The sequence below is a fragment of the Urocitellus parryii genome, chromosome 3, assembly GCF_045843805.1.
Source record: "Urocitellus parryii isolate mUroPar1 chromosome 3, mUroPar1.hap1, whole genome shotgun sequence".
In the NCBI taxonomy this organism is placed as follows: domain Eukaryota; kingdom Metazoa; phylum Chordata; class Mammalia; order Rodentia; family Sciuridae; genus Urocitellus; species Urocitellus parryii.
The window spans coordinates 54,825,020-54,838,527 of record NC_135533.1 but is presented as its reverse complement, the minus strand read 5'-3'; the positions used below and the strand labels follow the sequence as shown (position 1 = coordinate 54,838,527).

Here is a 13,508-nt window from a genome sequence, read left to right as displayed (position 1 = left end):
ATATTTTCTTAGCTGTTAGCAGAAATGCTGTGGTAGAGAGTATGTTCTTTCAAATAGTTTTACAAAAGAAACTGTTACTATATAATTATCAATTATAACCTCTTGATTTAGAAAATGAAATGGCCTGTTCCTGGGGAGTTTCACTTTTTAGGCAAATATCTATATACTGGGATTGGATTGATTTCAAGGGTATGATTTCAGAATTGTCAAATTTGCATTTTCATCCTCTTTTTGTTTTATTCTGATAGGGAGATTTGGCTGATTCCTTTTTCATTGTAGAATCTGGAGAAGTGAAAATTACTATGAAAAGAAAGGTAAATATTCTGTCCTAAAAATTCACATATTAGCAAGGAACATGTTTTCTTTCTGATACTGAGCCTAAGTTTAAGTTTTATTTTCATAAGCTGAGCAAAAGTTAATATTTTTAATTCCTTGTCAGGGTAAATCAGAAGTGGAAGAGAATGGTGCAGTAGAGATCGCTCGATGTTCTCGGGGGCAGTACTTTGGAGAGCTCGCCCTGGTAACTAACAAACCTCGAGCAGCTTCTGCACACGCCATTGGGACTGTCAAATGCTTAGGTAGGAATCACAATAGTGAGCATTGAAATTATGTCTGCAGTTATGTATTCATGTTGTATAAATCATTTGGTTCAAAAATGTTGTGAGGTCCCCACAAAATGTAAGAGTTAGCACTGCATTGTAAAATCAATTTATGGAAGCCATTTTTTTTCTTTGAAAATTTTCACATGCAAATATATTTTGTTCTTTTGTGTATGTATGAAAAAACATTATTTTAATCATTGAAAGAAAAACTTGCAAGTGCCAAGTTTTACATCTAACCCATCAAATAACATATGCTATTGTTCCTTAGGAGAAAAAGCTAAAATAATAATTTTGTAAAGTTCATTATTAGGCTCTGCAAGGTAAGTTGGAATATCTGTGAAAACACATACTCATGGAAGCACAGGGATGCCAGAGTTTAGGTTTATCAAAGTGTATCAACATTCTGTTGTTCAGCTATTTATTCCTTTCTTCTATCAGAGGATCTTGGCAGAAATGCCATCCTCAGCTGGAAGATGTTTGTTATGTATCTGAGGTTTTATATCTGAGAAATCAATTACCATAGTAATAGGAAAATGTAATTCAGGAAGCAGCAACAAAGATGGCACTTTAGAAAACTGATTCCACAGTAATTAGCCTCTCTGTGCTCTTATCCACAGTTCAATAGGATAAAGTTAGTTTCTGTGTTTTTAAGAATTGCAGGGCTCTACATAATTAACTTCTTAGAGAGGAACTTTTTAAAAAGCTTTGAATAAGTATATTAATCAGGTAATATATTGGATGAAAGAGAAGACAAGTAGACACAGGCAATTTTGCAGAGTAGAGCTATTAGTAAGAATAAAGGTGATATGAGTGAAATTCTTTTAATTATTTATTTTTAAAAATCTGAGTATTATCAGAAATGCAGGGAAAACTAATAATCACTGAATCACCCACTATACCATCACCACTCAGTGATTTCTATTATTATAATTCTTTTTTTGTATTTTTATTTGCATGGGATTTCTGTTTAAAAACAATTTTGTAAAATGCTTTGTTCATCCATTATAGCTTGGGAATTTTATCATTACATCAAATCTTAGCATTCAGTTTAGGTAAATATATACATGATAAATCATTCAGTCACTCCTTACTGGTAAATATTTTATGGGTTTTAGCTCTAAGTTTTTGTGTATATGTGTGCACATAGATGGCTTTTCCGTATCTAGAAATTTTCCTAAGAAATTATTCTCAGAAGTGTTCTTTAAAAAATGGCTTGATATAGATCACTTTTAGTTTTACTAATTTATTTGCTACTAGCATTGCATTCACCCCATTCTTATAAACTCTGCCTTTTATACTTTTTCAAATTTGAAAGGCAAAGACATTTTAATTTGTATTTCTGTGATGGAAAGTATATTTTTCATCTGTGTATTGTAAATTCAGCTCTAAAGTACATGAGACAGGCAAGAAAAGTGATATAGGATATATTTATAGAAGTAAACAAAAGCATTATGTTGGCTGCCATTTTGGATTATATAGACAATGGTATAAGAGTAAAAATTTAGGTAACTTTTGTTCTTCACAACATGGTATTGTAAACCCTTAGACCAGACTAGGAAGTATTCCTTTGCCACCTTTGAAGGTGTTCATATTACTAAGGTAGCAACATCAACATTTTTTAAAATTCCAGGGCCTCCCATGACACTCACTCATTCTTTTCCTGGCCTAGACCAAAAACCTCACACCAACCTAGCATTGCATATTATCTGCTGAGGAATCCAACAGTGTAGCTTGAGAGGGCCCTGGCTGCTTCCTTTTTGAAACAGAATTTTAATCTTTATGGTTTTTCTTCATTTGACAGTATTGCTTAAAACTTACACTTATATTATTCACAGTTGCAAAATAATGGAATAGAATAATGGAATGGATATTATATCGACTTGGAAATTCTACAGCTTTGCAAAGAGTGTTGTTTTTCATTTTTTCTTTTCTTAGCCATGGACGTGCAAGCATTTGAAAGGCTTCTGGGACCTTGCATGGAAATAATGAAAAGGAACATCGCCACCTATGAAGAACAATTAGTTGCCCTGTTTGGAACAAACATGGATATTGTTGAACCCACTGCATGAAGCAAAGTATGAAGCAAGAAGACCTATAGTGACAAAATTGCACAGTAGTGGTTAGTCCACTGAGAATGTGTTTGTGTAGATGCCAAGCATTTTCTGTGATTTCAGGTTTTTCCTTTTTTTACATTAACAATGTATTGGTAAATAGTAGTGATTTAATAGTCAATAGGCTTTAACATCACTTTCTAATTAGTAGTTCATTAAAACAACATTGATAAAATGACTTTCTACTCCTCAAAATTATTTGACTTAAAGTTTTATTATAATGATTGTAATATATTGAAAGTATCAATGTTTGAGAAGATAATTAAAAGATACTATCATAGGCAATGTGTTTGATTTATTCAGATTGATATCAAGTTAGTGACTATGCCCATGTAAGAGAGAACTTGGCAGTGAATCATGCAACCAGCATGGCATCACATTCTTTTTATAATTCATTATATAGTAAAATTTAATCATTTTCATAAATTTTTTTTGGCTTGATAAGTTATGTGTTGGCCTTGGCCTATTGGTGAAATGGTATAAAACATCATATGCAATTTTAAAACTATATATTTTTGCAATAAAATACATTTTGACTTCTTTGGCATAATGTCAGTAACCTACATATTCCAGTGGTTTTAAGGAATGGCAATTTAGTTAATAGGGAAAAGAGTCTTTCTAAGATGAGTAATCATTAATGCATTTTTCCCTCATCTAACATGTATCTTTGTTTCCTTTTTTCATTTTGCAACTTCCTGTATTTTTTACTTTTAAGAGTTTGATTTTGATGTCACAAAGTTTTTTTTTTTTAAAAAAAAGCTATTTAAACTTGTTAAATCTGATTTTATCTTCTAAAAGCCTAAGATCTTATACTTAAAAGAAAAACCTTAGTCCTATACCAAAACTATGTTGAGAACCTTATTTACATGCCCATAGAACATTTCTTTATTCTTCACTTGACCTACATGATATGGTCCTTTGCATATATCTGCCTTCACGCATTTCTGTTCTTCCTTGTGATGGTTGACAACACACAATCGTATTGATCAGCAGCCAGTGAGGTTTGCCTTTTTTTCCCTTAAAACCTCTCTTAGTAGGTATAAAATTTGTAAGCAAAACCACATATAACAAAAAAGGAGTTTTTGTTCATACCATATATAACATCAGGCCTTGCCATTTGTGTTAATGTCTACTCATAAACTTACCAGATTTTCATTGATCACTGATATGCTTTTATTCTGACATATAAAACCTAATTATATTCAACCAAAGCAATATAATCTTATATGATTTTTAGGTTCCATGATCCAGTGTCTAAAAACATTAACTCTAACCAGTATTCACATTTTGGGAAACATGTATCAAAAGAATATATACCTACATGGGTAAAATTATTGTGGGGCTATTGTCCTACTAGAGGATGTTTATGGTCCTACTTGTATATGAAAACATGGTAAGAATTTTAATTGGATAATGTATATATAAGAAGTTAAAGTATGTAACTTATAACATCAGCCACATTTCAGAATATTGTTTTAACACTTTTGCAAAACCTTGTAGGGAAAGGAAGCTTGCTATATGAAGATGACTTGTTTTCTATTTAAGACTTTATTTTAAAAGCCATGTCTGTTAAACAAGCAAAAAAAGAAAATTTCTGGTTCATCATTCTGTATTCTTTATTCACTTTTTCCATTTATCTCTTTTGTCGCATAAGCTGATTGTTAACTATTCATGGAACAGTAAATAAATGCCTGTTTAATAAAGAACTTTGACCAAGGCTATAAATGCCAGTTATGTTATTTTCAGTATTGTTGGTTATATTTAAATTTTCCTTATAATAAAGCACACTTTTATAATAAAATATGTGAATTACTGTTTTTAATACTTAATATGACTTGCAGCATAAAACATGATAGACATGTGGCATGTGAATGCAAATGAGCCCCAAGGTATAACTCTGCGAGAAAGTATGTTTTTTTAATGGCAGTAGTTATATGTGAAATAACGGTGGTTATGTTAATTTGGACTTTCAGGTAACCAAATAGGGCTAGTAATGTTCAGTGGTAGAGTGCTTGCCTAGCATGTGTGAGACCCTTGGGTTCAATTCCCAATACTGCATCAAACAAAAAAAAAACACCTAAAACGAGCAAAAACCTTGGTGCTAGAATAACCAAATAAAATAGGCTAACTAGAGAATTTATGTGTAAATTATCTAATTAAAACAGCTCAAGTTTGACTTGTGGTTGTCACTTTTTAGTCACTATCCAAGAGTCCTTACCAGGACTCTTGCATATATTTGCAAGTTATGGGAATTCCTTGGAATTTTTCATGCAAGGATGGAGCTTCCTGACACATCATGTATGCAGAGGACTTGTGTGCCCAACAATAACCATGTGAGTTCAATTTACCACAAAGAATCAGTGATTTCAACTAAGATTTAATTTGTGAGTTGATAGCAGAACTCATGAAGAATTCAGATCTCATATCTAATTCTTATCCTGTTTTCCAACTACTGTTAATCATGAGCCTGGTATATAGAGAAAATTATATAACATTTCCAGTACAGATTCATATAATTTTGAGAAAAAAACTTTTTATTTGACCAGTACTCGGGTTTTTAACTTTGTATGCTCTTAAGTTTGTAAATAAAAATCCTTTTAAAGGGGCTGGAGTTGTAGCTCTGTGGTAGAGTGCTTGCCTAGCACATGTGAGGCACTGGGTTCAATTCTCAGCGCTATATAGAAATAAACAAAAGAAAGGTATTGTGTCCATCTACAACTAAAAATGTTTTTTAAAAATCCCTTTCAAAACCTGAAGTTGCACAGATCATCTACATGTGGGAAGGTGTGATGATGCTACGATATGAAATAATTGATCTATACCTTAAGAATAGGGCTGGGATTGTGGCTTAGTGGTAGAGCGCTCACCTAGCACGGGTGGGACCCAGATTCAATTCTCAGCACCACATTAAAATAAAGGCTTTGTGTTGTGTCCATCTAAATAAATATTACAAAAAAATAATAAAACGCGGGGCTGGGGCTGGGGCTCAGTGGTATCGCACTTGCCTGGCATGTGTGAGGCACTGAGTTCGATTCTCAGCACTGCATATAAGTAAATAAAGGTATATCAACAACTAAAATATATGTATAAATTAAAAAAAATTCCACCAATTGGGGAGGTGGTTTTCTTACATTTTGATTTAACCATAGCCAGAATCTTGCCATTTTCCCAAATATAAAACTTGATACTGTGCAAACTGCATGCACATGAAATGATATTTGGTTAGCATCAACTGTAATGGTTTCCTTATAGCACATTAGGGCATTTTTTTACTCTCAATTAGAAAGACAAAAAATGACTTTTCTTCCAGGAGCAAGAGAAAGTTGAATTGGAAATGGACTCTGAAATAACAAAAGCAGCCACGGCTCATTACTGCAACAACCTAGATAGGAAACATTCTTTTTTCTATTTATCTTCAAAAGTTTATAAAGTAGAACCCTTGAATGAGTTTATGAGCAGCAAATATGACCAATCAAAATCTTGGATAAAGTCACTTCTAATTTCTTGTTTTCCATCTTTGTCCTAATTGGAAACCTACCTAGGTCTTGCTGAGCAACAAGAGAACCAACTGTGTAAAACTGCAACTTCATTGCTTCTTTTAGGCCAAAGGCTGACACTTAATACAAGTGTGCTTCTCTTTATAAATGACTATATTCATGAAGTGTATAAAAATGATGTTTTTAAAAGTGAAATATTGTCAGACTGATGTTCATTTTGAGGACATCTTTGGTAATTTTTTTTTCCTCTTACCTTCTCTTTAAAACTCAACAGAAAAATTAAGTGAATGACCTCAGCATTTTATTACTATAGAGCATTATGATTTGCTATGTAACTTGGAAGAGCTGAACTATAAAAAATGTTGTTTGCCTTCACGTGACTGGCACTGTGAGGGACACAAAATGAACAGTGCTTATGTAATGTAGCTGAAAGATGAGAACTGTTTTCAGATGATAGTACAAGTTGTGTATCATCTGAAATGACTGGGATCCAATGTTTTCAGGTTTCAGAGTTTTGTTTTTAAATATTTGCATACCCATTGAGCATCCCTGATCTGAAAATCTGAAATCCAAAGTGCTTTGAAATCTGAAGCTTTTTGAATACCAACATGATGCTCAAAAAGTTTCAAGTTTCAGAGTATTAAGGATTTCAGATTTTCAGATTAGAGATGCTTAACCTTATAATAAATATATGGAGGAAGTGAACCTTAAAGCACATGGAAGGTGTTTGACAAACTCAATGTTCAAGATAGCATATGATATTATTGTATATTAGAAAGTTTAAGCTGTTTTATTTACCTGTAACTTTTCATTTATTTGTTTAGTAGGCACCTATTTATTAATTGCTTATTGTGGACCAGAAAAAAAAAGATGTTATCAGATGGTAAATGAGAGAGAAGGATGAAATATGTAAATATGGGAAGAGGCAGATATAAACAAAAATACCAAAAATGCCAAGTTTTTACTACAGTGTGATGAAAACTATGGGAGAGGAAAGTGCTGGGGAGTGATTGTGGCCAAATTATATCATCATTTGGGTGCATATACAAATATATAACAAGAAATTGCACCATTAGGCACGACTATAATGTACCAATTAAAATGTGGGAAGGAAACTACATATTATGACTTTAATTGTACTTTATCAGACTTCATTGCTCCCAATATGAGGTACTATTGACTAGCAAATAATAGAAAATGCATAGAAAACAGTCTAAGACACCAAATAGACATAAGTGGAAAATTATTATGTGAGAATTTGTGTTAAGCAAGCCAGATAACAGGAATTATCTATTCTAGAAAACTTTGGATTAAAAGATATGAGTCATTTGAGCTTGATTTTATAATCTGGAAATGAGATAAAGTAGAATTACTTGTTGCCTTTTCTAAATACTCACATTTTCATTTATACCAAACTAGACAACTTGACAAAAACTTTTTGAGGGCAATGGCAGCCAAAAAGTATAGTCTTCTCGATAGTCGTCCAAATTTATTTCTGTGTATTTGGATCTCTTAAAGTACAGATGAATATATTCAGCTGCCTATAGGACTCCTGTATTCAAATTTCTTGCTTCATAGCAAGCTTAGCATCTTCAGTTGAACCCATCCTTTCCCCCTCCCTCCAAGATGGTGAATCTGTTTTCTTCAATATTCCCTACCGCAGTGGAATCAACATACCTCAATTACCTAAACCTGAAACCCAGCAATCATTCTTGATTCTTTGCTTTCCCATTGACTCCTCTTCTTAATGGTTATTAAGTTAGATACCACATATCAGCCACTGAAGAAAGGTCTTGCTTTATGGTTCAAAATCAGAAACTTGTAGTTGATCAAGAATTTAAGAACAAGACATGTACTACTACTACGCACTTATTAGCTCCCAGGCATTTCATTATATTTCATTGAGTTTATCTAAACACTTTGAACTAAGGTTAATTAACTAATTTTCAAGTATAGTAGGATATATATGGATATATATATATATATATATATATATATATATATATATATATATATATATATATGAATTCAAATAATCTCCAAGTAGTTACTGGTATACCAGATATGGTAAATTGCTTAATTTCACCTCTAAATAGGAGGTGAAATAAATCCTAAATAGGATTTATCTGTTTTTAAGAAAATGATCTTTAATTTATTAGAACTTGATGTTTCTTTATCACAAGTAATTTTATAAGTTGCTGGAAAGACATTTTGATTTGAGATGACATTTTTTGACATTTTAGCATACATTATGTGCATATATACATATATATATATACACATATATATATATATACATATATATATATATAATATTTATGTAAAATAAAATGACAACACTAGCCAAGAGAAGGTGTTAAAGAAACTGAATTTTTAATATCAATTTTATCATGGAATCATCTAAAGGACAGATATAAAAGTTTGTGTATCTGTTTTAGCCTAAGAATATAACTTAGCATATGTAAAAATTTCTAAGGAGATCTTACTAGTTTTTTCCTTTGATCTTTGTTCTGTCTTATGGATTGCTGGTTTTGTTGATTACTCAAGAACTAATGATGATGTTCCTATTAAATACTTAGCTTCCAGGAAAGTCTAATGAACAAATTTCTACTGAAAGGTATAGAGAATTCTAATAGTTTTATTAAGTTGTGACTAAACTATCTGAATTTAACATATATTTAAAAACTTGAACAAAAAAGAAAAAAATTCTATATATATGTTTTTTATCTTTGTATTCATATCATTTAGCACAGTGGTCAACAAATAGAACTAAAAAAATGAATGGTAAAGCTTTACAGTGCTATTAAAGGATAAATTATTATTTATAATAATGTATAATATCTAGATCTAAAGTAAATTCTTCCCATCCTGGTGTCCTCCAATTAAAAATAAACACCACTAACTAAGGCTTTGGTAAAAATTTTCAAATATTTTAACTTCAAAGTAACAGCTGAAAGCAGATCTCATAGTGTGTGCTCAGGAGGGATAAAACAGTGGCTTAAGTTTTTGAGATCTCATTTTTACAGAGAAAAGATTTTTTTAGTTTACTGGGAGAAGTGAGCTAGGCATAAATACCCCAGGTCTTAATTTAAAATTATTAGCTGAACTCCAGGGGTTTTCTTTTTGTCACTAAATTAAATGTTGAAATTTATATTTTTTTAAAATTATGGAGTAAGACGACTTTATTGTTAAAACAAACAAACAAAAAAGAAGATACAACCAGCATATATAGCATTCAGCAAAAACGGTCATTCTTTTCTTTGGTTTTCTCTATTTATCTCTGAAAGATGTAAATTTAAATCCTGTTCTTCTTTTCTTAGGGGACAAATAAACATTTTATTGTTTTTCTTCTGAATTATTTTAAGAAAAATGTTTGATTACTATTTGAGAACGTAGAAAGAAAAATCACATGGTAGGGAAGACATATTTTATAAATACTTTCAAGAATTTAAATGGGGACTCCTAAAGGAATTTAAAACTTATTTCAACATACAAAGGTTATTTTGGATTTCCTTGTTTTTGTCAGGAATGCTACCTCTGAGTTATATTGCCAGCCTATTTAAAAAAATTACTTTGAGATAGGATCTGATTAAAAGGCCCAGGCTGACCTCTAACTTGCGATCCTCTTGCCTCAGCCTCCTGAGTAGCTGGGATTTACACGTGTGTGCCATGGTGACCAGCTAGTTTGGATTTCTTTGGATTGTTATGTGGATTTCAAGTTGATTTAAAAATTCAAGTAATGTACTTAGTTTTAAAGAAACAATTAGCTGTAATTTTAGGGTAATTTCAAAAGTTTGCTTTTACAGACTTCTTACTAATGTGTTTTCCTCAACTTAAGTTTTAACTAGACAGTCCACTGATCTAAATAACACCTAAAGCATAGCTTAAATTATTAAATACTAAAGGTTCAAAGAAAAAAAAGCTTAATAATGCCTTTGTAATGTGAATAGTAAAAATACCAATTATAGACTAGATGCACCTAACTGTGATGAAGAGCCTCTTTTAAAGTAAAGGTAATTATAAAGCAGAGAAGCCATCCTCCTTGGGTGCGTCAGAGAATTAAAACTTAAGGGGAACTCCTAGTGGAAACCGAGTGAAAAGACAGCTTTCTTTCTTTCATCAATTGGAAGTCTCTGGGAGGGGAAAAATGGTTAACAGAAACTTAGCAGAGAAACTTACAGATAATAATTCACAATTCAAATCAATTTAACTCATAACCCCATACTCCTCTATATGGCCTTAAACAACAAGCAAGCAGGTCAATATGAAAACAACGATTTGCCTCAATTTCAATGTAATCGTTCACCCCTCTCGACAGCTTTGTAAATTCCATAGACTGAACTCTCTCATTGTCTATCCCCAGCCTCACGGTGCCTGGCACTTATTTGGCCCTCAACAAATCCTACATGAATTGAACAGAGTTGACGAATCTTCTCGAAGTTTCTCTTCTCGGAATAAAGGGATTTAGTTCTTCCTACTGCGATGCAGTCCAGCATCACCTTCATCATACCCTTGGTGCCAGGGGCCTTGATTTGTGAGTGACCACGTCCCTCGCGAACCTGCCCTGCTTCCGCTTGTGCAGTCATCTCCTTCCCCTCGCACTAAAACAATACCTTGGCCTCTTGCCAAACTGTGAGCAGCGAACAACTCTGGCTGCTTATGGCCTGGACTGGGTGCTGCGAAAGGCTGGAGTTTCTTTGAGTGCTAGAGAAGGAGGCCCAGAGGAAATGAGGCCCAAGCTTTAAAACACTCCCTTCCTCCGCCCCCTCCCTTTTGTCTCAGACACCAAAACAAACGAGCTGATACACGTGTCCCTATGACTCTTGTTTACTATCAAGACTGTGCTGTGCACATACTTCTGGGATGTGTAGTCCAACCGGTTCCCCCCGCCTTCAGTTTTCTCAGCTAACAAATGAGGCTGAAACTACGAACCCACAATCCATGTCGGGGGCAAAGTTTGGCCCAGGTCCCCAGAGTCTCGGTAATAGTCCAATCCGAAGCGCTTACTCCAGTGATTGACAGGCCATCTCCTCCAGTAAACACAACACAAAAGTCAATACATGCCCGCCCTCCGAGACGGACCACGGTATCACCCAATGGGAAAGTGGAAAGAGAGAATGGCAGTTTTGTAGACCAATAAGAGGGCGAAAGAGCTGCACGAAGGCTCAACCCCCAGGGGGTTGAGGGGAGGGGGAAGACGAAGCTTGAAAGACTTGGTAATGGCGACGGGTTTGGTAAGTAGGAAAGTTTCGGTTGAGGAGTAAGAGCCGCGACGGGAGCAGTAACGCGCGCCGGAGAAGGCGTCATCAGCCTGAGAGGGGGTACGCGAGCTTCTGGTGGGGGTGTCGCCGCCACAGCTGCCCGCGACTAGGCTGCCCGCACTCTGCGGCGGGTTTGTTGTCTTTCTGTTCCGAAGGGGTGGGGGTGGGGAAGGGAGGGGCAGGAGCCCGAGGGGATTGGGCGGCTAGGCGACCTCGGGTCCGGGTTCCTCTTTCTCCAGGGCTGCCCCCAGGGTGGGGGCAATTAACTGTCAGACTTCTGCCCGCGCGCGGCGAGTCTATCGGACCGGCGTTTTCCGCGAGCTCACCTGGGCTTCGCGGCGCCGGCGTTCGGGGTCTCGGGGCGGAGGGTAGGAAGAGGCTGGGCGAAACCCGCGGTCTGGGCCGCGTTCGCGGTGGGTGGTCGGGTCCGGCCCAGAGAACGGGCGGGCCTGGGCGGGGTAAGGGGTCGGCGCGGCACCTGGGTTGCCCCGGAAAAGTTTGATTTCAACTCCCTTCTTGTTGGCAGAGGGTCGGAGGCTAGCCACAAGTGAGGGGCAGAACCGGGGTGGAGGACCCTAGTGAAGTGCGGTCTTGTTCTGGGCCAAGAGGGGTTCAGGCGGAGGTGGGAAGCTAGGGTAGCCGCTGGGCCCCGGGGCTCATTGTTACGCAGTTCGAATGAATGGGCTCCGAGGCGCCTGCGCGGTGGGGCTGAGCGGAGGGGAAAAACAAGCTTGGCGTCCAGGCTGCGATCACATGATGGGGGGATGGGAGGGGAGCGCTATGAATGGCGAAAGAGGGTGGGGGTGGACTTGGCGTGAACTGGGAGGCGCTGCTCCTTGTGACCCAGAGAGGAGGTTTGGCAGGCGATTCCAGACTCCGCCTTTTAATTTATGCTGCTGCCGCAGGCAGATTAAAACAAAACAAGAAAGAATCCTGGCGGAGTCAGCAGCCGGGTTTTTGTAGCTTTAAACGCTGCTTGCTGTCTAGGGGATTTTACTCTCCGCTGTATGCTCCAAGTTCTCTGGATGTCTTTCGTAGGGAGTTTTGAGCTAGAGTCCATTTCAAAAGAAGTACTGACAGCACGGCAGTACAAAGTTTATTGACTCAGGATGCCGCTGACGCTAGAACGGAAGGGGGCTTTTTAAAAAGGAAGTTTTACCTATTGAGAAGCTTTGGAGTCCTACCAACAATTCTGGCGACGTTCTTTGTATTTATTTTCTAATAAATAACAGTAACGATGACTCAACACAGTGATTTTGAAATTAAAATTGCCTTTTGAGAGCTAATAATAATTTTAACACCAACTACTTATGTTTTGGTCTTTTTTTTCCCTCCATTGTTTATTTGCTAAGAAGAGTGTTAGGACGATCTGTTTGGTTTCTTCTATTAAACTAAGTTCTTGTTGGGTTGGCAATATTTGATAAAGTTTCAAAGAAATTTGAGTACTTTCAAAAGAATTAAAGCCGCTCAAGTTTTTGAGCTACTTTATACTTTTGAGGAAGGTATAATTTAACCATTATAAGACAAAATGCTTTTTATCTATTTATTTATTTATAGTTGTATGGAACCGGAACCTAGTGCCTCACACATGCTAGGAAAGTGCCCTGCCACTGAGCTACAGCCAGTTTATATAAGGAAATTTTTATTTCACTTTGTAGTTTTCATCTTAATTTTATGGACTAAATTGCTTTTTTCTTTCTACTTGAAAAGCATTCCCCATTGTTAGTTTCTCCAGGTCCTGCATAAATTAGTTAAAAGGGTACTTTTACCCAAGTTTTCCGAATGCTTTCACTCACCAGCGTCAAGGTTTGAACCTTTCAGAATTCAAACATGATAGCATCCTATTGTCTTCATTGTATTTTAACTTATTTGGACTCTCCTCCCTATCCAAGTGCCCTCTAAAAGAAAGCATATGACATGTACTTCGTGAATGAACTGCTGTGCCCTGAAGGTTCTTCTGCAGTGAATTGCAAGCTGGTTTCTTTTATATCTGTTTGAAATGAAAATATCAGGCATACCTTATCAAAAAGAAGTTAC

At 35.8% G+C, this 13,508-nt stretch overlaps 2 protein-coding genes across 5 annotated transcripts in view; both read left to right on the top strand.

Moving 5' to 3' along the window:
• Prkar2b (protein kinase cAMP-dependent type II regulatory subunit beta) overlaps window positions 1-4,490 on the top strand; it is a 103,967-nt gene extending 99,477 nt beyond the window's left edge. For both annotated transcript variants that reach the window (XM_026395755.2, XM_026395756.2), the window contains 3 exons: window positions 249-314; window positions 440-578; window positions 2,538-4,490. In XM_026395755.2, coding sequence (XP_026251540.1) covers window positions 249-314; window positions 440-578; window positions 2,538-2,671 — 339 coding nt within the window. In that variant the 3' untranslated portion in view covers window positions 2,672-4,490. The remainder of the gene's footprint in view (window positions 1-248; window positions 315-439; window positions 579-2,537) is intronic.
• A 6,901-nt stretch (window positions 4,491-11,391) lies between these two features.
• Window positions 11,392-13,508, top strand: part of Hbp1 (HMG-box transcription factor 1) — a 30,527-nt gene continuing 28,410 nt past the window's right edge. The window contains exon 1 of one of the 3 annotated variants that reach the window (XM_026395778.2): window positions 11,392-11,444. In XM_026395778.2, the coding sequence (XP_026251563.1) occupies window positions 11,430-11,444 (15 nt within the window). In that variant the 5' untranslated portion in view covers window positions 11,392-11,429. Of the gene's footprint in view, window positions 11,532-13,508 lie in introns of all 3 variants that reach the window. The other 2 variants (XM_026395776.2, XM_026395780.1) reach the window with 2 other exon arrangements.